Source organism: Globicephala melas, chromosome 12, assembly GCF_963455315.2.
Source record: "Globicephala melas chromosome 12, mGloMel1.2, whole genome shotgun sequence".
In the NCBI taxonomy this organism is placed as follows: domain Eukaryota; kingdom Metazoa; phylum Chordata; class Mammalia; order Artiodactyla; family Delphinidae; genus Globicephala; species Globicephala melas.
Window position 1 is genome coordinate 38,952,658 of NC_083325.1, and position 27,588 is coordinate 38,980,245.

The 27,588-nt window shown below is 36.9% G+C and overlaps 1 protein-coding gene and 1 long non-coding RNA gene across 3 annotated transcripts in view; one reads left to right on the forward strand and one right to left on the reverse strand.

The window, feature by feature from the left end:
- The window catches only part of PAPOLG (poly(A) polymerase gamma), a 36,052-nt gene extending 12,413 nt beyond the window's left edge, over positions 1-23,639 (reverse strand). For both annotated transcript variants that reach the window (XM_030877305.3, XM_070046836.1), the window contains exons 1-13: positions 23,373-23,639; positions 21,229-21,390; positions 19,668-19,734; positions 14,740-14,821; positions 14,403-14,512; positions 13,143-13,196; positions 10,896-11,007; positions 8,091-8,180; positions 4,802-4,940; positions 4,098-4,170; positions 3,190-3,310; positions 2,762-2,846; positions 2,294-2,347 (exon numbers count right to left, since the gene is read on the reverse strand). In XM_030877305.3, the coding sequence (XP_030733165.1) occupies positions 2,294-2,347; positions 2,762-2,846; positions 3,190-3,310; positions 4,098-4,170; positions 4,802-4,940; positions 8,091-8,180; positions 10,896-11,007; positions 13,143-13,196; positions 14,403-14,512; positions 14,740-14,821; positions 19,668-19,734; positions 21,229-21,390; positions 23,373-23,389 (1,166 nt within the window). In that variant the 5' untranslated portion in view covers positions 23,390-23,639. The remainder of the gene's footprint in view (positions 1-2,293; positions 2,348-2,761; positions 2,847-3,189; positions 3,311-4,097; positions 4,171-4,801; positions 4,941-8,090; positions 8,181-10,895; positions 11,008-13,142; positions 13,197-14,402; positions 14,513-14,739; positions 14,822-19,667; positions 19,735-21,228; positions 21,391-23,372) is intronic.
- Positions 23,380-26,598, forward strand: LOC132598223 (uncharacterized). Its single transcript, XR_009566141.1, has 3 exons — positions 23,380-23,814; positions 25,328-25,371; positions 26,302-26,598. It is a non-coding gene; the product is annotated as an uncharacterized lncRNA (long non-coding RNA).
- Positions 26,599-27,588: the final 990 nt, after the last annotated feature.

The window sequence follows — 27,588 nt, forward strand, 5'->3', positions numbered from 1 at the left end:
TCGCCGCAACTAGAGAAAGCCCATGCACAGCAATGAAGACCTAACGCAGCCAAAAATAAATAAAAAATAAATTTATTAAAAAAAAAAACTTCATCAGATACCTGCAACTTTACTTTCTACCTCACTTAAATGTGACTACTGTCACTTATTTTATTAACTTATTAATGATTTTATGAATTACAAAGGATAACTACAAGAACATTTTCAAACGCTTGAAAAAGCTTACACATTATAATTATATGTTCTTCAACAGCGGATATACAAAACACTTAGTTACTCCTCTGTGTTATCTAAATGAGATGTTGGCAAACTTTTTCAGTAAAGGGCCAGAGTAAATATTTTAGGCTTTGTGGGCCATATGTTTCTGTCACAACTATTCAACTCTGCCATGCAGCAGGAAAGCAGCCATAGACAATACATAAATGAATGAGTGTGACTGTGTTCCAATAAAACTTTATTTATAAAAATAAGTAGCAGACTGGATTTGCACTATACCATAGTTTTCTGACCCCTAATCTAGACAAATAAAATGTTTTAGTGAAAGGATTCTTTTCAGGGTCTCTTTAAATTTTTTTTTTCTTGTTTGTTTTTTCATTCATTCATTTTGGCCAACCAGGGATTTGAACCTGTGCCCTTGGCAGTGAAAGCATGAAGTCCTAACCACTGGATCACCAGGGAATTCCCAAGGTCTCTTTAATTGTCAATGAAATAAGCATTAAACCCTTGAAGCAAAAACAGGACAGTAATATGTTTTCCTTTCCCAAAAAGCAGACCTGAGGAAAGCACAACCATCTTTGGTGGTCTAACAGTTTCTGCCTGATGGAGCTAGTGAAGTCAATACACTGGAGGCAGAAGGAATCAGTTCAGATGCGCTAAAAAGAATGTACTAGTCCTTGACCAAAAATATCTCCTATCCGTTGACAGAAGCTTAAGATTCTGAAGCCTTTCATGCCACCATCTCCTAAATTAAAAGAATATATGGGCTCATACAACTCAATATCAAAAAAAACAAACAATAATCAAAAAATGGGCAGAAGACCTGAAAAGACGTTTTTCAAAAGAAGACATACAGATGGCTAACAGGCATATGAAAAGATGCTTAAAGTCACTAATCATCAGGGAAATGCAAATCAAAACAACGAGATGTCACCTCATACCTACCAGAATGGCTGTCATCAAAAAGTACACAAATAACAAATGTCAGGGAAGATGTGGAAAAAAGGGAACCCTTGTGCACTGTTGGGGGGAATGTAAATGGGCACAGCCACTATGGAAAATAGTATGGAGGTTCCTTAAAAAACTAAAAACAGAACCATATGATCCAGTAATTCCACCCCTGGGTATATATCCGGAAAAAATGAAAACACTAATTCAAAAAGACATGCGCACCCCAATGTTCATAGCAGCACTGTTTATAATAGCCAAGACATGGAAGCAACTGAAGTGCCCATCAACAGGTGAATGTATAAAGTTGTGGTGTATGTGCAAAATGGAATACTACTTAGCCGTAAAAAGAATGAAATTCTGACATTTGCAGCAATGTGGATGGACCTGGAGAATACTATGCTTAGTGAAATAAGTCAGACAGAGAAAGACAAATACTGTATTATATCACTTATATGTGGAATCTGAAAAATAATACAAATGAATGTATATGCAAAACAGAAACAAACCCACAGATAACAGAAAACAAACAAGTGGTTACCAAAGGGGAGAGGGAAAAGAGGAGGGACAAATTAGTAGTATGGGATTAACAGATTTAACTATGTATAAAATAGATAAGCAACAAGGATATGTTGTGCAGCACAGGGAATTAAAGCCATTATCTTGTAATAACTTTTAATGGGGTACAATTTGCAAAAATAATGAATCATTATGGTATACACTTGAAATTAATATAATACTGTAAATCAACTATACTTCAAAATACATATATGTGTATATATAGTCTGGGGTGTGTGTGTGTGTGTGTGTGTGTGTGTATATATATATATATATATGGTAATAGGCTAGGTATCAGAATCATTCAAACTGCCTCAAAATTTTGCTTAAATCTGACTCTGAGAAGTGACAAAAGGCAAAAATCTGTTCATATATTCTTATCTCATGTCACTTCCAATTCTGAAACATTAATTTGATGGCATTTCTTAAACACTGATGCTTCATGGTCAAGTACAACAGTCATCAATAAGATTTAATAATTTTGAAAATAGAGAAAGTGTTTTAGAAATGATAAAGTACCATATAAATATGTTATCATCACACAGTAGATAGAGAACTTGAAATGTCTTACCACTCTAGATGATTTTCTTCTGTTGATGCACTGGCAGTCAATACTATATAATGTCTGTGAAGAATTTTCAGCAATAATCAGGGGGAAAAAAGCCAGAGAAACATTGTTAGGGTCTGACTTTCCATTATTACTTTTTCTTTTTTACTCTTTCTTTATTACTCCTTCTCCCTCCCAATGAACAAAACAGCTAATACAGGCACACATTTATGAAAATTAAAACATGCTCTGATTTTCACAAAATTAATTCTAGACCTTCTAATTAAAAACAATTCACTAAACCCCAAAACCCACAAATACTGGGTTAGACACTACTAGAATACAGAGACTTTCTCATCACCTAGGGTTTCTGCTAACCTATCCTTTACCTCACTTAAAATATAAGTGACGTCACCTATTGTGTATTAACTTTATAAGTTTAACATTCTTCTTCCTTAAACACACACACACAAAATGCAAAATTTCAAATACCTATACTTTTGGAAAAAATTTGGTGGCTCAAGGAGTTTGGACCAATCTGATTTCCCTTGAAGAATTTCATCTGTGACTGCGAGACCTAAAGAAAGAGAGACAGACAGTGATTTTGAAAACTGACCATCGTATTATCAGCTCCTGTGTGACCCTACGCCCAAAGTTCTAACCCCACCAAATCCCTGAGTAAAAAAAAGTGTAGATTTATTATGCTCTTTCTTAGAACATAAAAGTCAATTTCAACCAGACCGGGGTGGCTCTATTTTTGGCCTTCATATTATCATATATTTTGCAAAACCAAGTACTTAAAAAATACACATTTGAAAGAACTTTTAGAAATAATAGGCATAACTGCAATAGAGAATAACACTGTTGTCAATCAAAAACTCGCGGGAACATGTAAAGGGTAATAGGGCTGACAGGTTTACCTTGTTTAAATTCTTCTACCATTACTGTTCGAGTTGATGTGGACACATTATACGTAGAATTCTGTTGTGGGTAGGCAGGGGTGATTATGGGCATGAGATGATACCTATCTGATGGATTTACCTGTGAAATTAGAAGCAGAATAATTGATCTATTCTCCTATTTCAGTTGTCCTCACTTCATCCCCAAAAGTCTGAAGAATATGAAATATAAATTTAATACTACATCTCCTCAGTTCTAAGAAGTACATTTCCCCTCCCCAACTTCAGTTATTTCTGAAGTCAGATGTGTCTGATAATCAAAGTTAAAGAAAACTCTGCAGAAGTTTATTTCTCCCCCAAAAAGCTGTTAAATGGATGGTGCAGCTTATAAACAGTGGTCTTTTAGAACCAAGGAAATACAATATCATAAGTGCAAAAAGCATTATCTGGTCCAGTGGTTCTCCATCCTCTTTCTGCACCTATTCAACAGATGACTTCCCCTTGGTTACTCAGAGGAATGAGTATCACTTTAGAAGCACATTAAAATGCAAGGTGAGTGAGAGTTATGCTATCTTGGAACCATGAATCTGCTTTAAACTGTACTGCAAAGTACATCCTTTATATACTTCAGTACTTTATTATTAGTAACTAATTACTTGTAAGACAGTTTTTAACAGTAGATTATAACATCTTGGTTGATATACCCACTCAAGTCTTATATGGGTGATTTTTAATGACATAACATTTGGATTGGATTGGAGATACAAATCATCTGCACCGAAAAAACACAGTAGAGGGAGGGAAAGGACTATAGTTACACAGAAGGAAGATGAACAGGAACAAGAGGAATTATCCTTAACTAGACTGCACTTTACAGAATCATCCTATTCCTAAAAGGTTTTAATGAAATGCCGTAATAAATCACATACCCGAGGATCCCAAACTGGCAAATTCAAATTGCTTTCTTCCGGTTGCTTTAGCAGCACAGGATTTGGCCATTCCCTAACATGAAATAAGCAAATAAACTCACATAAGACCTCATTTCAGGAACTATATGAAATGTTAAAATCATTAGATGCTGCTCCAACTTTCACACAGCAAATGTTTTGGGTATTTGGTATTGAAAAAAAAAAAGAAACTGACGAAGGGAGTATACAAAGGAAAAAGCTGCTTATTTTAAAGCAGTGTTCTCTGAAAGGGCAAATACTACTTTGCCCATTAGCTGCAACTAATTTAAACTTGAATTTTTTCTTTCCTTCTCATTTGCTTTCATGGACTTAACTCTGATAATTTAATAACAGCAACAGCTAACACTTACTGAGAATACTCCTAATAAATTGTGTGAAGCAGCTATAGTTATCATCTTTAGTTTACATATGAGGAGATCTTAACCTCTATATAGCTAGTAATTAGCAAAGACTACTCTCATAAGCTAAAGGCCCACATTCACAGTCCCCCTAGAAGAAAGCACCATCTGGGGTCCCATCATTGCCTCAATTTTGATGTTTTTAAATTTAACTTAAAAAAGGAATGTAAGACGACAAAAGGTGTAAGCAAAACTCTTAAATTTGCAAACAAATTTACATATAGGCAGAGGTTAGTAAGTAGTGAAAATATGCATATGAATACTTACCACTTGGAAAAAACTAAGAAGAACTTATGAACTAAAGTAGAAGCTGCTGCATTTGGATATAATTGGCAAGTTCTTGCAACTAGCATTGCCCAGGAGACACCACCAAGGAATCCCAACATGTTGGAATAAATACCACGTCCTAGAAAATTAATACAGTTGTTAATTATTGTTAGGACCTACTATCCATGACATTCAAGTGTAAGGAACAGTACAACTTCCCTCCTAAGATTTGCTTAGAACTTTTCTCCCTTATAGAAACATTAAAATCAACAAACAGACCTTCATGTTAGGCTCACATTCTTATCAGTAAACCCTAAGCTGCTCATCTTACCCCCTACTTTGCCCTCCAATACAGACATCTCAGTTCCCTGCCTCAGTTCTGACTGTCCAACTGGGCTCTACTGATATGACATTGGAATTTCCCACCTTTCAATATCTGTGGTTGAGAGAGAAATGAAAGGGAGGAGGAAAGATATTCAGAGGGTCCACAAGTAGGGAAGAAAAACTTTTCAACAGTACACTAGTTCCCCCTTATCTGTGGAGGAAACGTTCCAAGACCTCCAGTGGATGCCTGAAACATGGGATGGTACTGATATTTATGATAAAGTTTAATTTATAAATTAGGCACAGTAAGAAATTAACAACAATTATAAAAATAGAACAATTATAACAATGTACTATAATAAAAGTTATGTGAATATGGCCTCTTTTTGTCTCAAAATATCTTATTGTATACATTTAATGCCCTTTCCATCTTAACTGAGTACTTATCACTGTGGTCATAACGTTTTAAAAATTAATTAATTAATTAATTTATTTTTGGCCGTGTTGGGTCTTTGGGGCTTTCTCTAGTTGCAGTGAGTGGGGGCTACTCTTTGTTGCGGTGCATGCTTCTCATCGCAGTGGCTTCTCTTGTTGCAGAGCATGGGCTCTAGGCGCGCGGGCTTCAGTAGTTGTGGCACGCAGGCTCAGTAGTTGTGGCGCATGGGCTTAGTTGCTCTGTGGCATGTGGGATCTTCCTGGATCAGGGCTTGAACCCGTGTCCCCTGCACTGGCAGGCGGATTCTTGACCACTGCGCCACCAGGGAAGTCCCGTGGCCATAACTTTCACAGTTTCACAGAGGTGAGACAGCAAAACTAGCACGTATTTCTTTTTCTTCCTTTACAATTTCATGATAGGAGATTCGTTCTTATGTAGATCTTAGCAACCTCGACCTACGGTTGTTTTCCTTCCTTAAGTTGATAACTTTCACCTTTTCACTTAAAGGAATCACTTTACAGGCTTCTCTTTGGCAAATCCAAGTTGCCAGCATCACTACTCTTGCACTTTGGGCCCATTAATAAGTTAAATAAGTGTTACTTGAACACAAGTACTGCAATACCATCTCTGTCCCAGGCAGGACAGCGAGAGATTTCATCACACTACTCAGAACAGCATGCAATTTAAAATTTATGAATTGTTTATTTCTGAAATTTTCCATTTAATATTTTCAGACTGCAGTTAACTGCAGGTAATTGAAACTGCAGAAAGCAAAATGGCAGATAAGGGGGGACTACCCTAATCATGTTCTTGGGCATTTAAAAATTCAACTGTAAAGTTGGGGACTGACTTCAGTATTGTGCAAAAATTTGTATATCTCTCCATAAAGTACAATACACCATTGATATTACTCATTTTCTTGAATGATTGTTTCTTTTTTTGAATGACTGTTTCTTACAGCAATCTATAAAGAAGCATTACCATATTTCATCAAAACTAAGATGTCCTCAGTTATTATATAATATAGATGATTTTATGTCCCATTAAGAGAAAAAAATACAAAATATCATTTCAGTTATGTTAAATGTGAAAAACATGCATCTAATAATTGACAAAACATGGTATTTAATCTATAAGGAAAAACAAATTGTTCATGATACCCCGTTACTGCAGATTACTTTACCCTGACTACACAATATAATTGAGCCCAAGGACAAATTCTACTTGCTTAAGGTCTTTTTAGATGTGTACTGTCCTATATGGTAGCCACAAGTTACATGTGCCTATATATAGTATTTTTTTGGTAACTTTATTGAGCTATCATTCACATACCATAAGATTCATCAATTAAGTATAAAATTCAATGGTTTTTATTCTATTCACAGAGTTGTGCAATCATTACTTTAATCAACTCTGGAACATTTTCATCACCCCAAAAAGAAAACTTTAACAGTCACACACCTCTTATTTCCCCCAAGTCTTCCCAGACCTAGGCAACCACTAAATCCACTTTCTACCTCTATAGATATGCCTACTCTGAACATTTCACATAAATGGAATTATACAATATGCAGACTGGCTTCTTTCACTTAACATAATGGTTTCAATGTTCATCTATGTTGTAACATGTATCAATATTTCACTCCTTTTAACTGCCATATAATATTCCACATTATGAATATACCACATTTTGTGGTCGTCTCCACTTTGACATTATTAATAATGCTATGAACATCTGTGTAAAAGTTTTTGTGAGGACCTATGTTTTCACTTTAGATATTTTTTAATTTTAAATTTAATTAAAATTAAATAAAATTTAAGTTCAGTTCCTCAGGTGCACATTTCAAGTGCTCAACGGCCATATGGTTACTGTATTGGACAGCACAGATATGAAATACTTCCATCATCACAGAAGGTTTGATTGGAAAGCACTGTTTTAGATTGTAAAACCTGGTGCCAGAAGTGCAGCACAGCTTAAATGTAGTTACAAATAATACAAACTGTGCTGTGCCAGCTCAGGGCTGGGTCTTTTATGAACCACATCCTATATATATATAAACTAGTACAGTTCAAGGCTTTATTAGAAGAGTGTTGGAAGGTAAAAACAAAAGGTTAAAACTATCACAGTAGGTTCTTCACTTAATACATTTACTGAACACCTGCTATACACCAGCCTCTCTGCTGGAATGGGGAGACAGAGATGATGAGATGGTCCTGTCCATAGACAGCTCGAACACAAGTAAGGGTTTTACTCTTCAAGTTCTAACTCATTCTGACTCCCTGGCTGCAATCCAAGATGTAAAGTCAGGGGCTTTTAGTTTTCACCCATGGGAGAAGAAGGTAAAGTCACACATCAGAGCACTGGTAAGCATCACACGTGAAAAAGAAATAGCTTCTCCAAAGCTTACTGCACCTCAATCCCCCAAGGTATCAACAGGTTCAGGAATTCCCATATGTGCTTCTACCATGAGCAACTGAAAATTATAATTTTATAATGCAAACGTAAAATAAAAGACTTGGGATACTTACGTTTTGCCCATAGTTTGACTGCTCTTAGGGTGAGTCTGAAAGTTTCTTTATTTGGCACTAAATGCAAAATTTCATCAGTAACTCTACACCCTGAAAAACATAAAGCATTCATTTTTCATTATGCAACAAATTCCAGTTAATTCAAATGTCCTTCTAACTTTGACTCTCAAATGCTAAAAATATCAAAGATACTAAAATATGAGGCTTAATTTCTTTATGTACTTTAAATGTAGCTCTTATATAAAAGAAATCAGTTTGCTTACAAAGAATTAAAAAGCACATGGGTTATACAATCCAATATTAAAATAAGAGATGAGTCTGAATATCTTTTTAGCTTTTTTCCACCTTTGGCTTTACTGTTAATCAAATGCCTCCAACTTATAAAACTGTTACTGCTTTAATGCAAACCTTATCCACAAATACTGTGATTTACTGTTGCACTCTGGAAATACAGCAAAATGCAATGATTAAGTTACACAAAATATTGAGTTGGCCAAAAAATTCATTTGGGTTTTTCCATAGCAGCTTATGGAAAAACCTGAATGAACTTTTTGGCCAATCCAATATAAACCAGTGGTTCTCAAAGTGTGGTCAGTGGACTGCTGGGAATCTATTAGGTCAAATCTATTTCTATAATATTAATGCTTTCTTTGCCTGTTTCACTGTGTTAACATTTGCACTCATGGTGCCAAACCAGTGGTGGGTAAAACTGCTGGTATCTTAGCAGTGAATCAAAGCCATGGCAACAAACTGAAATAGTAGACAATATTATCTTCACCACAAATTTGCAGTTAGAAAACAGGAAAGGAACGTGTGTGATGTTTGAACATTTTCAAGGTAAGCTGAACTATCTGTTTTTTTTCAAGGAACACCAGTTTTACTTGAAAGAATGATTGACAAGACAACTACAGTTATTCATACTTGGGTATTTAGCAGACAGTTCCTAAAAAATGAACAAAGTGAGCTCCTCACTTCTAGGAAAACAAATGACAAAATTTGTTACCAATAATAAAACTTGAAGTTTCAAGTAAAAATTAGAATTTTGGACAACTGGTATCTGCTAGTGTGAGCTTGACAGCTTTCCAAGACTTAGACTTTTCTAATGAGATTGGTGGTGACATTAATGAATGTGATTTTTTAAAAAATTATTTTATAATGAAATGTGTGTTAACATTTAGACGATCCAAATAACTTTGTGAGCCAGTATTTTCTAAATGACTAAGGCATGATAGGACAAAATCATGCATGGGTAAAAGATCCATTCAAAGAATAAGACCGACCAACAGATTTTAATGCAACAGAGTACAAAAAGTTAACTGATACAGTTTTAGGTCTGATATTCTAATTAACACTTTAAAAAGATCACTTTTATTCAGCAAAAAAGGGAACAAACTATTGATATATGCTACAAACATGGATAAACCTCACAAACATTATGCTAAGTGAAAGAAGCCAGACACAAAAGACCACATATTACGTGACCCCATTTGTATGAAATGGCAAATCTATAGAGATAGAAAGTAGATTAGTGGTTGCCTGGGATTGGAGGTTAGAAAAAGGAATGATTGCAAATGGGTATGAGGGATCGTTTGAGAATGACGAAAATGTTCTAAAATCGGATTGTGGTGCACAACTCTGTGAATATACTAAGACTACTGAATTGTACACCTAAAAAGGATGGATTTTATGGTATGCAATTACTCCTCAATAAAGCTGTTGAAAAGAAAAAGGAAATTGGGCCTCCCTGGTGGTCCAGTGGTTAAGAATCCACCTGCCAACGCAGGGGACATGGGTTTGAGCCCTGGTCCGGGAAGATCCCACATGCCGCAGAGCAACTAAGCCTGTGCGCCACAGCTACTGAGCCTGTGCTCTAGAGCCTGTGAGCCACAACTACTGAACCCGCGTGCCACAACTACTGAAGCCCATGCGCCTAGAGCCCATGCTCTGCAACAAGAGAAGCCACCACAATAAGAAGCCCGTGCACCGCAATGAAGAGTAGCCCCCGCTCGCCGCAACCAGAGAAAAGCCCGCGCGCAGCAATGTAAACCCAACACAGCAAAAAATAAAAATTTTAAAAGAAAAATAAATAAATAAATAAAAAGAGGCTTCCACCAGAAAGAAGATTATTTAAAAAAAAAAAAAAAGGAAATTGTCATCAGTCAAGTTTTGGTGTAGTATTAAAGAATATCCACAATTATCAGAAAAGGCTATGAAAATACTTCCTTTTCCAATTACATATCTTTAAGAGGCCAGATTTCTTCCTATACTTCAATCAAAACAAAATTTTACAAGAGATTGACTGCAAAAGCAGATATGAGAATCTAGCTGTGTTCTATTAAGTCAAATATTAAACAGTTGCAAAAATGCAAAAAAATAAAAAAGCCATTCTCACACAAAAATATATTTATATTCACTTATAATGGGTTTACTATTGTTATTTTAAAATGAACTAATAATTAAACACCTTAAAAATTTCTCAGTTTTTATTTCTAATATGATAAATTGATAAATATAACTCACATAAACAGAAGATCTTGGGGGGGGTGGTCCTCAAAAAATGTTTAGAGTATAAAAGGGTCCTGAGACCAGTAAGTTTGAGGACCACTGCTATAAACATAAACATTTCAAGTAAATTTGTGTTTTAAGATGCTTAAATGTGATCAGATTACTTGTATAAAGAAAATTACATCATTTTTAACTGAGTTTGTCTAATTCTTAAAACGTCTATTAATAGTTTTGCAAAAAGATCTCTATTCATCTAATTGTTTTCAAGTAGGTATCTGAGATTTCTCTTTAGAAGCTTACCATTTAGGCTGCGAATACACCTTATATCAAGGCTTCTCAGTCGAGAGTCGTCTCTTAGATCTAAATTATCTGATATGGTTTGTATTGACAGTCTTGCAAAGACTAGGTCAATCTTTGGAAAGATGGAAAAAAAAAAGAGAGAGAGAGAGAGAGAGAGAGAGAAATATTACTTTTTCTCCTTTTAGTCCATTCTCCCCCCTTCCCACCTCAAAAATGTAAAAAGTTCTAATTATTAGTTTGGGAAGTTCTACCAAAACTTCCAAAGGCCTATGCAGGTAATATCACATTGGAAAATCACTGCAAAGTTTTGGGAGAATAATTTTCAAATTAAGAGTAAGCATTTTAATTTTGCCAATCATTAAAAAAAATCAAAACCTTGTAAGTGAATTTCTAGATAAGATGACAGATCCAACACATTTACATTCACTCCCTCTTGAAACCCCACTAAAATACCAGCAAAATTTTGTTTTGTTTTTTTGTTTTAGTTTTATTTTGTTTTTAAAGGCATAACCCACTAAGTCAAAGAGAACAGAAGGAGACAACGGTAAAAACCATGAAATCTGGAAAGCAGATGGACAAATGGTAACAGACTCAGCAGATCTAAGGAAGCAGAGATAAAACATATTATATCTGGGAAATAAGGACAGGAGGCTGTAAATGAGTTCTTAAATAAAAAGGAACATTTAGAGAATAAAAAAGTATTCTTAGAAATTAAAAATATGATGGCAGGGCTTCCCTGGTGGCGCAGTGGTTGAGAGTCCACCTGCCGATGCAGGGGACACGGGTTCGTGCCCCGGTCCGGGAAGATCCCACATGCCATGGAGCGGCTGGGCCCGTGAGCCATGGCCACTGAGTCTGCGCGTCCGGAGCCTGTGCTCCGCAACGGGAGAGGCCACAACAGTGAGAGGCCTGCGTACCGCAAAGATAAATAAATAAATTTAAAAAAATTAATTAAAAAAAATATGATGGCAGAAATGGAAAACAAGAGAACATTTAGAAGATGAGAAAACCCCCAAAAAGCAGAACAAAAATATGAAGATGTAGTTATAAGTGGGAAGGAAGAAGTAAAAAAAAAAAAAAAAAAAACCAAAAAAACACGGCAGTCCTGGGGGTCCAACATACAAATGTTAGGAGTTCCAGAAAGAGACAGAAAACAAAGGCGGGCAACACAACTGAATTCAATACAATTTCCAAGAACTGAAGGACAGGTATTTCCAAACTGAAAGAACTACTTGAGTGCCTTAGCACATTTGGTTGAAAAGACACATACCAAAACAAAGTGTATTACCATAAATTTTACAACTATGAAGACCAGGGAAAAAAGAAGAAAAGAAAATCACACAAGTGGCCAAAAAGGCAAAATAGGTCACATAAAAACCATGAGTAACCAAATTGGCCTCACATTCCTCAACAGAGTGTGGAAGCTAGAAGACAATGAAGCAAGGCCTTCAAAATTCTGAGAAACATTATTTCCCACCTAGAAGTCTATGCTTAGCCAAACTATCAATTTGGTGTGAGGACAAAATAAAGATATTTGTAAACATTCAAGATCTCAAAAATATGTGCTCTTTTTCAGGAAGCTGGTGGATGAGTGCCACTAAAATGAAAGTAAGTCAAGAAAGAAGAAAACTCAAGAGAGAAGCAAAAGGAAATCCCAGGATGAGAGAAGAAAGATGTCAGAATGACAGCTGTATTATCAGTCATGGAGAACAATCAGTGTGGATTAGAAGAAGTGAGAAGAATCAGTGAGATATTTTTTCAAGACGATAATGACAGGACACCTGAGAAATCCAAATCTATTTAGCGGAGATTTAGACAACTAGGAGAGACTGAATTTGAATTAGTCAAAGTATAAACATCAAGCAAATAAAACACAAAACATTAACTCCCAAGAAAACAAAAGACACACAGCAAAGAATGGTAACCTAGTACGTTTTGTGCTCAGTTTTGAACATTATTTATAAGACCATAATAATATAAACACTGAATACTGCTCCAACTAAAACTATAATAATATAATTATTTTAGGAGATTATGGGAATGAGAAGGATGTGTATAAACATCTTGGGGGTAGGGATGGAGGCTGGTTCCTTTTCCATGGTGAGGAAGGACTCACCATGACTAGAGTATTTGATTCCTTAAAATTTGTGCCTATATAAGTCTGATTTTTAAACTATAAAACAAACAAACAAACCCATATAGGTTAAATAATTCAATTATAAAGTCAGAAAAATATTTAACACTTACTTCAATTCCATCAAATTCAAATTTTATAACAGGCACAAAGGCATCTTCTACAGCCTACAATAAAAGAAAACAATTATAACAAATAAGGTGTAATCCTTTATCCTTCCCAAATGCCAGTAACATGAATACTTTTTCTCCCAATTTTTATTTTAACTCAGTAGGAAAACTGAAAATTTTCTTAGTTTCTCATTCTACCTAAGCAAGCACTTCTACTTTGTGACTGTGTTGTTTAAGATACGCAAAATGTCCATGACAGTAGTTACCTAACATATTATCCTTCTAAAAATATTCATCAGAAACTGGCAGGCAGAACTGCTATCATCTGGGTATTTACTATTTGTTGAACTTAGCTGAAAACTGATTATTTACAAAAAGCACTAGTGTTAGATATTAAAATATCAGATCCCATGACTAATCTATCAAAAAAAATCTATATCATTTGGATTTAGTAGAAACGTTTCTCTGAGCCTTCTTTAATCCCCCAACCTAACAATTTTTTTTTTCTTTTTTGTAAATTTTTTGGCCCCACTGCCATGTGTGGATCTTAGTTCTCCGACCAGGGATGAAACCCTCGCCCCCTGCACTGGTAGCTTGGCGTCCTAATCACTGGACCACCAGGGAATTCCCCAACCTAACAAATTCTTAACCTCCTTCTCCATTCCCAGACACCCAAATAACACAAATCCTCTGAGCTTCGCCTTATCCAAGCACTTGAGATTGCATTAAAACTACCTGTTTGCTTAGTACCCCCAGTCCCTCCCTCACATAAACTATCTTGTTCGCTCTTGTATTTGTGGGACTAAGGCCAGTATCTGATGAATCACTGGTGCTGAAATTTTATTTGCTGAATGAATGGCTAGATATACACACATAAAGAGTTACTAGTTGAACCTTATACATAATGAGCCATTTGCTGTGCACCAACCATTTATCAGATATTATAGTAAATGATTTATGTAAATTATCTCATCAATCCTCCAAAAAACTTTATAAGAATGTTATCACTAGATCTTCATTTGATAGCTAAGGAAACTGAGACTCAGAGAGAATAGGTAACTTGACCAAAATCCACAAGCTAATATGTGGTAGATTCTAGATTCAACACAGGTGTGTATAACTAAAAAGCCCATGTTTTTAGTCATTACTGTTATTTTAACAAGATACAGCAACTTCTTAAGAAATACATCAACCATCATAAGCCCTAGCTTTTGCAGTTATCTGTTAACAAATTCAAAATATTAAATACGAGAGGATACTTACTCTTAAGTTTCTAATGCCATCTTGATGTTTCAATTTTTCAAAAAAAGACTGAAAAAAATCAGATCTCTCCACATGTCTTGGAGCAACACAAAGTGCATCAATGTCAGCTCCTGCAAATCAAAGTATTTATTATCAAGAACAGTATATTGAATATGTATTACATTTTTGTATACACAAACATATGTACAGAAGAAACTACGTAAGATGAGTATAGGAAATAATATAGTACTCTAGTAGTGAGATAATGGGAATTTTTTCCTCTGTATTTTCTGATTATGAACAACAAATAAGTTTGTTATTGCAAGTTCTTACCAGTAAAACATAGAAAAGCAATTACCTTTGGTGTGTACTCCAAGCCTATAGGAGCCAAAGGTGAAAATTTTTCCACCAACAGTAGCCACAACAGAAGGTGGGAGATTCTAAAATAAAATAAAAAAATTTTTAAGGCATTCAATTGTTCAAATTATTTAGCATTAAAATTGTCTAAATGCTCTAATACATGTTGACAAGGATGTGAAGAAAAGGGAACCTTTGTAGACTATTGATGGGAATGTATATTGGTGCAACCACTGTAGAAAACAGTAGTAAGGTTCCTAAAAAAACACTAAAAACAGAACTACCAGGGACTTCCCTGGGGGTGCAGTGGTTAAGACTCCACATTCCCAATGCAGGGGGCCTGGGTTTGATCCCTGGTCGGGGAACTAGATTCCACATGCATGCCGCAACTAAGAGTTTGCATGACGCAACTAAGGAGCCCATGCGTCGCAACTAAGGAGCCAGCAAGCCACAATTAAGGAGCCTTTGAGCCGCAGCTAAGGAGCCCACCTGCCGCAACTAAGACCCGGCACAACCAAATAATAAATAATTAAAAAAAAAAAAAGAACTACCACATGATCCAGCAATTACACTCCTGGGTATATATCCAAAGAAAATGAAAACATTAATTTGAAAAGAGATATGCACCCTAATGTTCATAGCAGCATTATTTACAATAGCCAAGACACGGAAGCAAACTAAGTGTCCATCAACAGATGAATGGATAAAGATGCAGTATATATACAGAATGGAATATTAGCCATAAAAAAGAATAAAATTTTGCCGTTTGCAACAACGTGGATGGACTTCGAGGGTATTATGCTTAGTGAAATAAGTCAGACAGAGAAAGACAAACACTGTATGATATCACTGACATGTAGAATCTAAAAAATAAAACAAACTAGTGAATATAACAAAAAAGAAACAGACTCACAAATACAGAGAACTAACTAGTGGTCACTAGTGGGGAGAGGGAAAGAGAGAGGGACATGATAGGGGTAGGGAATTAAGAGGTACAAACTACTATGTATAAAATAAATAAGCTACAAGGATACACTGTATAGCACAGGGAATATAGCCAATATTTTACAATAACTATAAGTGGAGTATATAACCTTTAAAAATTGAGAATCACTATGTTGTACACCTGAAATTTATATAATATTGTAAATAAACTATACCTCAATTTTAAAAAATTGCCTAAATGCTACTGATATGTACTACATTTGTCAAGTTTGGTGACCTGACATTTGTAAAAGTACTTCAGAGCTTTTTTGATTGCAGCTGAAGTAATGAAGGTATTTCCAGAGGAAAGACAAGACAAATTTGTGTCCAGTATACATGCACACATCTCTATCTTAAGAAAAACATTTTTTATCACTTGACCCTACCTGTCCCCCCAAATTACCTGATTTGGCTCCATCACTTAAAAGTCACCAAGGAACTTGGAACTACCAAATTAATGCACTTTCAGCTCTCTACAGTTATCATACTCTTGACTAATACTATCTCCCCTTTAGTTTTTTTTTTTTTTTTTTTTTTTTTTTTGCGGTACGCGGGCCTGTCACTGTTGTGGAGCCGGACGCGCAGGCTCAGCAGCCATGGCTCACGGGCACAGCCGCTCCGCAGCATGTGGGATCTTCCCGGACCGGGGCACGAACCTGTGTCCCCTGCATCGGCAGGCGGACTCTCAACCACCGCGCCACCAGGGAAGCCCTCCCCTTTAGTTTTTGTGACAGATATGCTTAACTTATTGATTCTAGCTCTGTAATATTTCTGCCAGAAAGTGGGGTAATTCTTGACATGCTCTCCTTATGAGACCTAATCTAACAACTTTAATTAACATATTTTTGGTTGTACCAGAATTACAATGCTACTTTTCACCTCTCTCTAGAGCCAATTCTAACTGCCCATCAGATATTTTCACTCAGACTTTCTGATCCACTTCAGTATACATGCCTGAAACCTAGCAAAAAATTCTTCCTATGATAAACCAGGTATACCTCCTGATTTCTCTATTTTTGTTCCTTATTTTCCTTACTGCCCATACCTATAAGTCATTATTATTCTTCCTGGCTTACCAATTCTTAGGTTATATCCCTCACATGTCACTTCCTCCCCACCCACTCCCATTCTGTGCTATTTGACAGTATCATAAGTTACCCTCTTGCCATTAGTCTTTATTTCTTACTCCATTTTGTTAAAAATTCACTGGCTGGTGTTCTTAAATTAACTCTATTATATAACTCTTCTGCTCAAAACTTGCCAATGCATTCTTCTACGGATTCTGATCCTTGGATCCCAAGGACATCCACAGTATGCTCTTAAGGATCTTTCTTGCCTTGTCTCCTAATATTCCCTTCTGAAGCTCCAACTGCCAACACATTACATAACCTAGTCTCCTTTCCATTGCATTTGCCATTTTCCTTCTCTCAAATGCTTGCCATCCTCTCTGGGTATCTCAATACCATCTATTTTTCAAAGATCACTTCAAGTTCCACCTCCCTCATGAAGCTTTCTTTGATTATCCATCTTGTAACAAGCTCCTTTTTCCCCCTGTGCTCCTCTACTGTTATTATCTTTAACCACTTTTATACTACATTTATTGACTTTTTTTATTCTGTGTATGTTAGTTCCATCTCTTCAACTATATTTGAATTCCTTGAAGGTGAGAACTCTGTCTACTACTTCTATTTCCCCAAAATGCCCAGTCCAAGTTCCAGAGAGTAATATCTGCTAATGAACTTGACTAAAAGTATCTGCATAACAGGACATTATGTTTGTTATTTTCTGTTTAACGGACATGTTTCAAGAGTACCACAAATAATAGCTAGAAAGAGTTAATAAAATTATTGATGACTAACATGAATCAAAAGGATAGAGAAGCCCCTTTTAGTTTACCTTCCTACTTTGAAAAGCATGATTTCTTCTTGATTTATGAGAAAGTGATAAACTGAATCACAGAGTAAAGTATTTTCCCCACAAACCACAGTATTTAACTAAAATGATTTGACTTGGAGTTCTGGACTGTTTAAACTTTAAATATTCCAACTGTGTGTAGAATACTAAAATGATCTTTGATCTAACTCAAATCCTTCAGATATTTTTCAAACTAAAATATGCATAAATGAAAGGGAATTATAATGATATAAAAAAGACCAATCACCTTATCTATGCAAATAAAGATGTTAAAACCAATTAAAATTTTTAAAATGATTACATATTTTATTTTCTTTGCTTAAAAAATGCCAAACAGTGGCAAAGCCTCAAATTTTTAACAATGGTTTTATGCCTAGAAATTAAATGGAAACCAGCTACTGGTCTTTGCAGATTAAAGCACTGATGTGAATGAAATGAGGGAAAAAGCAATTTAAATAATTAAAAACAAAAAAACCTTTTGACCTTGGAACAGATTCTACTGGATTTTTCTTTTAGGTGCAAAAAACCACACAGTAAGAAAATTAGTTAGGTGTATCTCTCAATAAAGTAATCTAGCCTCTTTTGTGAATAGTTTAACACTTGACTTCCCTTGATGTATCCTAGAATATGGATGGGAGCAAAGACCTCAGCACAACCACATCAGCTGACATAAAGACCACACAAGAAGTCATAAAGCTTGATACTCTGATTTTAAAAGAATTCTAGCAAGTTGTGTATCTGGTTTGCATACCCATAGCAATTATGGGCTGACATTTATTCAATCCCTGAGCTCTGTCCTGAGGTTGCACAGGTGAATAAGGTTTATTTCTTAAGGAGTTGATCAGCTAGTAGTAGAGAAACAAGCATGTTTTTTTTTTTTTTTATTACTCATGACTAGCATTTCACCTGCTCAGAATTCAACCTAACTGAAAACCTCTACTATTGATAACCCTGCTGTGAGCTCAGAAATGAGCCAGATAGTCATTTGGCAGCAAAAGTAAACAGCGTAAAGACCATTTATTTAAACTCAATGATTGTAGATTAGCACAGTCCCTCATAACCTTATTCAGAGCCCATTTTTTAAAAGAACCAATTTTATATATGTATCATAAGTACAGAAGGAAATAATAAAAGTTGTAAAAGAAAGAATTCTAACAGGTGTTTATCTAATTTCTAAACTGATGCAGATTAGTGGGCAGAAAGGGATTTGACAGAGAGAGACACTACTGCTGTGAGCCATTAACTTTCAGCTGAATGCTGTTAAGAGATGGGAAAACTGTAAAAAAAAAAAAAAAACCCTAAAATTTAAAATACAACAGTTTGAGCCACTTCGTGAAGGGGCAAATAGTATTACCCAGTTGAACATGCCCTACACCTCATTTTACTACAGCCAGTAAAATAATATTCATAGTGATGATTCCCTGACAAATGAGAATTCAATTATACTCAAAATACTCTAAGAAAGCAAGAAAAATGTAATCGATTTTAGAAGAAAAATAGTTAAGCTACCAGAGGGGGGAAAAAGTTGTGTAAGTATAAATTAGGGTTTGCAAACTCCTATGTCTCATGGGCCAGGCAGGAATGCAAATGACGAAAGTATACACATAAGAAACACAGAAACTGATAACTGACAGTTGCTGTGTCAGAGAGAGCAGGGAGTGATGGGGACCATGAAGCACTGAAGGGGAGGAGCCCAATTCCACTCAAGCCTCTTCCTGCCTTGCACAAAGGAAGGCCCAGTGCTGCCAGACCTGGTATTTCACAAGAAGTCTGAAATCTGGCTTTTAAAGTAAAATCTCAGTAGTTAAATTTTGATCTACTACATGTGAGTCAAGCAAGACATTTATGTGAACTCCAGTCAGACACTGGCTACCTCTGGGGTAAATCTTCACTTATTTAGGACTCAATATCTACACCAATTCATTTCCAAGTATACTAAAAAGTTTTAATGTATTTCTGATTATTCTCAACTCTGCATCTTACTACCAGGACATAATGAAACTATGAATTCAATTTAGTTTAGAGTCTTACCTTACTCTCACTGACCTCAGAAATCCATTCTTTTACTAAATTGTTCAGTTTACCAAGAACAACCAGCCTATAATAAAAAATAACATGCTTTAGATGAAAACAAACACACACCAAAAACAAACTATTTTAAAAAGTAATTAAACATATAGGCAGTACCTTTGTGTTGGTGCTAGAGTAAAAGCATATTATACACGTGCTAATGCTATCACATCTGTTGACACATGGCACATCTCTTTGGCATTCTTAGGTTCCTAAGAGTTCCAAAGAGACGATAAATGTGATTGATAGTATTTTGGTCTTTGAGCTATTTTCAAAATTCAAAAAGCCTAATAAAAAAATCAAAATTACCTTCAATAAAGCTGCAGAGGCCAACTGAACTGTCAACTTTCTTGGCCTTACTATGGAATAAAATCAATTCAGTGTGGTGATAATAGAGGTTAGCATTCTCTCACTGACAGTTATGAGTTTTTGGATAATAAAAACAGGTAAATAATTTATTGGCTAATTTTTATAAAATTTACTTAATAAAAGCAATTTGATATTAAAACAAACTTGCAACCAATGGCATATCCAAATCCAGATTTAAAAAAAAAAAGAAGAAAGATAGAAGAGTTTAGGCATCTCAAAGATAACACATGAAAAACTGAATTCCTGATCTGTCTGAACCTGCTTCTCCTTCAGCCTTCCCCAGGTAATGGAATCCCATCCTTCGAGATGCTGAGACCAAAAATCTTGGCATCGTCCTTGACCCCTCCCCTCCCACCCCCTCACATTCCACAGTCATTAAACCACCCTACTTTTAAAATACATCCAGAATTCTACTACTTCTTATCACTTCCACTGCCATCCCTAGTTCTGGCCACCATCATGTTTTTCCTTGGGTTATTATAATAGCCTCCTAACTAGTTTCCCTGCTTCTGCCTTTGACCCCCCTTCAGACTATGCTCGGTAAAGCAGCCGGAGTGACTATGTTAAACATGAGTAAATCATGTCAATCTTTTGCTCAAAACCCTAACAGCTTCCCATCTCACTCAGAGTAAAAGCCAAAACCGTTATAAATGGCTTTCAAGGTCCTAAGTGACCTTTCCTTCCAAGCTCCTTCCCACCTCACTTACTTTAAGCCCACATTTCCCTTCTTATTCACTCTGCTTCACATACCTAGGCTACCCTGCTGTCTATTTCTTAAATATACCAGGTACACTCCCACCTCAAGCCTTCTGCCTAGAATGCTCTTCCCTCATACCCACATAGCTCCTCTCTCACCTTTAAAATTTCCCTCAAATGTCAATGAGGCCTTCCCTGACAACCTCCTCTCCCAGCTTCATTCTTCTCAGCAGCACTTGTCAAGTGTAACACTGTATTTATTTTACTTACTTGGCTAATTGTTAGTTTCCTCCTCTAACCTTCAACTAAAATATAAACTCCAGGAGGGCCAAGTTTTCTCTTCATTTTGTCATTTTTATATCCCTAGGCAGGGACATAATTGGTACTTGATATATGTTCACAGAATTAATGATTAAAGAATGTACTATAAAATATTTTGCATTGTTAAGTGACATACCTGTGGTTCAATTCTTCCTCATCTTCAAATACTCCAAATGGTTTCATGGCATCAATTAATTTCTGTGTGTAAATATGATCAATTTCTTTTGGACATGCCAAGCTAATTGGAGAGGTGATTCCATAATGCTTTTGTTGACGCTGGCTGTCCAGCACGGTGTTTCTGTTCAAGAAAAATGAAACAGCAGAAAAAATTTAAAGTACCATATACTGATACATTAAATCTCTCAATCCACTCATTACTTTAGCTACCTTAAAAGTTTAGTAAGTACTAATGGTTGGAGCCCCGCTTTTTTTTTTTAACGAAAAAAGGATATTTTGTGCTTATGTTGATGAAGGACTATTCATACTGCCTCAAGCTTTCATGGTTAGGATGTCTTTTCAAGCCAAAAGCAGCCTGTGTTGGCATCAGGACAGCTGTACCAACACCACTCAGCTCAAATGCAAAGAGCCTGAATGGGAGCTGGGCCAGGGCCACCTCCACTACACACCCTGCAGACTTAAGTCAAGTACCATCTACAGTCAGTCTTTGAAAAGCAGTCAGCCACTTGAAAGAAAGCTCTAAGTAAAAACAATGCCCCCCCCAAGAAACAAAAACATCCCATTAGCAGGTCCTAGTGAAATAGTCTAGCTTTTAAAAAGCAATCACAACTAGATTTGTTCCCAAAACATACATTAACATTCCTTGCTTGCATCAGAGTTTATAGTCCTAACATTCTGTCACTCTAGTTAATTGTTTTCTTCATTGTCTAAGTGAAGTCTATGACACCAGCTACCTTGGGCCCCACTTTCTTATCTATATGCTGAAAAAGTTGACTATCAAGGTCCCTACTAGCACTGAAATTCCAAATCCATTATTCTGAACCTCCCTCATCTAGACAGGAAAACAAGGCAAGCAACAGAATTCCACATTCCCTTCCACTCATCAATTCCACTTATAAGTAAACACCCTTGGAGCAAGTCTAGTACAAGTGTACAAGGAGACATGTACAAAAATGTTCACTGCCACACTGTAACATTAAAAAAAAAAACTTAGAAATGACCTAAAATAATCACTAACAGGAAAAGGACTAAATTAGGGTGTATCCCTACAATGGAATACAATACAGTAGTACTAATTAATTAGAGCTGAAAATACTATCATGGACAAATCTCAAAGATATTATGTTGTACTAAAGAAGTTGTTGAATGACAAGTGTGATACTAGTTATATAAAGCTTAAAAACAAGTAAAACAATGCCGATTATGGACACATACATGTATAGTAATAGCATAAAAAACATGCAGCAATAAGCATCAAATTTGGAACTGTGGGGAACTCTGGAAAGGGAGGTGGATGGACCACTGAAGAAGGTAACAGAATCCTTCAGATGTATTCGGTATGCTTGTTTTCTTTTAAATAAAGATATGTGTGTACACACACACACACACACACACACACACACACGGAAAGTTATGCTTTGGGAGAGATGGATGGTGGCTACACAAATGATGCTTATGTTATTCTCTGCATTCTTCTTTATGTTTAAATTATTTCCTAATAAACTAAAATGTAAGAAGCTACAACAAAATCTTGCCAAGCACGGACACTGTTTCTGACTTATCAAAGTATGAGCAGGAGGTATAGACCGGCAGATGTACTGTGGATAGGTGGGGAGACCGGGGAGACCATAGTCATTACGAAAGAGAAACCCATGGGCTGGGATAGGTCATTCACTCCAGGAGACGTGGAGACAGCCGGTCAGGAAGGGAGGAGGGGGAGGGAGGGGGATGGTATTTGCGCCAATGCAGACAGGAGCAGAGACCGGCTCAGACAGCGCTGGGGGCAGGAGAGTAACCGACAATTTCTCCCCACGGACACACGCGCCTCTCTTCCGCCGCAACCTTGTCTGGGGGCGTCCTCAGAGGTAGGGCAGCCAGGGGCAGATGGGGACTCCTGCAGTCCCCGAGTCTGTGCAGCGGTGACCAGGTGAGCCGCCGGGTGTAGGGGAGGTGCCCTTGCCAAACGGCCGGGAGAGGGGAAGGAGACCATTGAGAGAGCTCAGGGCACGGCGCGAGGGGCAGGGAACAGAAACGGGTGCCAGGCCGGCCACCCCAGCCCACCCCGTTATGCCTCGCCCCCAACCGCCGGCCCCCACCACTTACGCAGACATCTCTTTCATCGCTTCCTGCGCCTCCCTCACCGGCGAGTCTTTCGCTCTGGAGTCCTGTTCTTGCTCTTCCCTTCTCCTCCTGTCCACTTTCCTCCGCTCGCTTGTAGCTCGCTTGCTCGCTCACTGTCTTACTTACTACGGCCGAGGCATCCAACCGAGTAGTGAAAACACCAGAAAACCGGCTCTATTTATGACAATACAGCGCGGCCGACGCCAATATGGCGCCTCTTCCCAGCCTGCCCCTCGCCCGCTGAGGACCCGCCCCTGAAGGCCTGGACCCGCCTTGACCCCGCCCCCTCTCCCTTTGGGTCCCTGGAGGCTCCGGTGGCCCCGCCCACAGAGGCGCCGGCTGCGGCTGCCGACACCGGTGCGAAGGAGCGTTTGGTCCCCTCCTTTGTCAGTGGGACTGTCAATCCAGACTAACTGCTTGGAAGGTAATTTGGAACATGTTTTCCTTGTTTCTCTTATTCTCTTATGAAAGCCTATATCATATATTTTTAAAAACTCCACAACCTTCCCCGGCGAATACTATTTTAACTCTTCCATTATACCACACTTTTAATTTAATCGGTTATAGTCATACATAATCTAATTAACCCACTCGTGGAGGAGATTATGTCGTGAAAAGGTCACACCCAGGAACGTGTGACTTTGCAGTTACCCCGGAGAGAAGCAAGCTTGTAAATTGGAAGCTAACTGTTCACCTCTAAGTACCGCCCCTGGTTCATGGCATTCTAGCAGTTAGGTAACGGAGGTTGATAGGAAGGCTGGCAGTTTGCAATAGGAGGATAAATACAAGGCTGAATCAAAATCGCACACTTTCAAATAGTGGAGATCATGTGCCATGTGAGTGTGAGGATGAAAACGGGAAAATGATGACAAATTTTAAAACGTTAAAGGGCAGAAACAATTTAAAACACTAAGTCGTTACAAGGAAAAGAATGTCAAGAAGATGCTTTTTCTTGGAACGTGACACAGTAGATAGAGAAGACAGAATCATAGAGAAGACAGAATTAATCATTCAAAAATATTTATTGATAATCTAATCTGTCCCAAGCACTGTGTGAGGCTCCAGTGATTTAATTGTGCATAAAACCAGATGTATATTCTTTAATTTTATGGAGTTTAGAGTTTAGTGAGGAAACAGTCAAATATAAGTGATATTCTTCTGTTGTAGAACTAAATCGCCTACTATGTGTCAGGCACAGGAGATACTTAATTCCCGCTCTTGAGAATTCACAGTCTAGTGAAGGAGAACAAGCATATACAAAGATCATTAAAATATGGTATGGTCCGTGATAAGATGGGGTCAGGGCATTTAGGGAGGACTAAAGCAGGCTGCCTAAACTTGAGGGCTGGGATGGTCAATGGTGGCTTCCTGGAATAGGGTATTCGCTGATGGAGGAGTTAGGGCAAATTGCGTACATCTGGCCCTGGGCCCTGGTAAAAGCACCTTCCTGTTCTCTTGGCACATGGGCCTCGAGGGTCCCTGCTGCCTCTAGGTTTTGTCTAGGGCTCATTGGAAGGGCTTGTGGTCTCAGCCCAGAAGCATCACAGGGCTAATTCTTCTCCCACCTCTCCCCATCTCCCCAACAGTTTAGGGAATCTTGCCAGACTGGGAGACAGAAAGTCTCCTTTCCTCAAGGTTTCTAACCAAGACATTTGTTACTAGTTGCATAGAGTTCTCTTCACGGCTCAGCCTCGTTTCAAACCCCAAAGCCAGAAAGATTTGCAGGTTGATTCTGTTACCTGCACAGGGCAGAGTCCTTAGCTCAGCGCCAGGAACATAGGATTCAATAAATCTAACTCTTATTTACATTGATTACCATAACTCTTATCTCCTAATTTTTCTCTTTATGTATTTAATTTTGAAATATTTCTTTTCCTTCTTGCCTTTCTTTCTTTTCTCTTATAGAATGCTTTTGTTTTGCTTTTTTCTCTGTATAGAATGCTTTGTTTGCTCTTACCTGCTGCAGTAATTTGGAAGAAAGGTAAACTCTGCTTTCAATTCTACTAGTTCAAGGAAATCCTAAAGTGTTTCAAAGACAGCTTTAAGCCTTTATTTATGTAATTATCAAAGTCAACATCAGAACAATACTTTTTAATTCTGTTTTACGTTGTTATTTGTAGTTTGCCTCATTTTTATTTGTTTCTTCCCATTTTCCCCATCTTTGTTAATCTACCTGGGATTGAATGCCAGTCCCCAACCCCCATTTCAATAAGGACACTTTCTTTCAAGGAAGAATATGTTTTCCTTTGTGTGTGGGGGGGGCGGTGGTCTACATTGTAGCTGTACTTTTTAAGCTAAAATTTTCCAATTACAAATGTAACCCATGGGACTTCCCTGGCGGTCCAGTGGTTAAGACTTGCCTTCCAATGCAGGGGGTGTGGGCTCAATCCCTGGTCAGTCGATCCCTGATCCCAATGCAGGAGGTGCTAAGATCCCATATGCCTCTTGGTCAAAAAAACCAAAACATAAAACAGAAGCAATATTGTAACAAGTTCAATAAAGACTTTAAAAATGGTCCACATCAAAAAAAACAAAACAAAACAAAAACACAAATGTAACCCATGTTTGTAAAAAAAAAAAAAAAAAGAAAAAGAAAAGAAAGAGTGGAAATCTCTCCCTCCTTCCATTCCTAACTCCATTTTTACTCCCCAGGGAACCATTATTAACAGCTGGGTATCTATCCTTCCAGAATGTTTTCGATATAACCCAAACCGCATATAAACATGTACTAGAGGTTTTGATTTTATTGTTTTTTAATTTTGAAAAATAAATAAAGGGGTCATACTGCACATGTTGTCCTGCTCCTTTTTTTTTTTTAACCAAAAAAATCATGAGCATCTTTCTATGTTAGTAAATGTTATGGACTGAATTGTGTCCCCAAAATTTCATATGTTGAAGTTCTATTTTCCAGCACCCAAGAATGTGACTATATTTGGAGAGTTTAAATAAGGTCATTAGTGTGGCCCCTACTCTAGTACGACTGATGTCCTTATAAGAAGAGGAAATTTGGACACAGATGGCACAGAGGAAAGGCCATGTGAAAGCACTGGAGAAGACTGCCATTTACAAGCCAAGGAGAGAGGCCTCAGAAGAAACCAACCCTGCTGACATGTTGTCTCAGATTTCTAGCCTCCAGAACTGTGAGAAAAGAAATCTTTGTTGTTTAAGCCTCCTACCTAGTCTGTGTTACTTTCTTATGGAAGCACTAGCAAACCAATATAGGAAGTATACACCTACTTTTTCACAGTAATATGGTATTCTTTGTCATAAATAATATGTAATATTTGTCAAAATATATTTAACCATTTCACTGGTTCATTTGTCTCAGATTTGTTTATATTATAAATAATGCTATAGTAAACATCCTTATATATATATCCTCTACACTTGTATCACTAGTCATTAATAGATTCTTAATGATGGGATTACTATGTCAAAGGGTATGTATATTTAAAAATAAAATTTATCAGACAGAGAAAGACAAATATGATATCGAAAACATATCACAGAATCTAAAACAATGATACAAATGGGACTTTCCTGGTGGTCCAGTGGCTAAGACTCTGCACTCTCAATACAGGGGGCCGGGGTTCGATCCCTGGTTAGGGAACTAGATCCCCACCCGCCGCAACTAAAAGTTCACATGCCACAACTAAAGATCCCGCGTGCTGTAAGTAAGACTTGGTGCAGCCAAATAAATATTTTTAAAATAATAAAAAATGATAAAAATGAACTTACAAAACAGAAATAGACTCACAAACATAGAAAACAAACTTATGGTTACCAAAGGGGAAAGGGGGGAGGGGTAAATTAGGAGTTTGAGATTAGCAGATACAAATTACTATATATAAAATAGATTAAACATCAAGGACCTACCGTACAACACAGGGAACTATACTCAATTTAGAAATTTTCTAAATTTATATTTAGAAAAGAATCTAAAAAAAGAATCTAATTTATACATATATGTATAACTGAATCACTTTGCTGTACACATGAAACTAACACAACATTGTAAATCAACTATATTTCAATAATAAATAAATAAAATTTATATATTCCAAATTGTCCCCTAAGAAGGTTATACCAATTTACACTCTAACCAACAATGTGTATGACATGGTCTATTTCCTTAAACCTTCACAAATGCTAGATATTAAAAATGCTTTCTATCCTTATTATGAAAATTATAAATGTG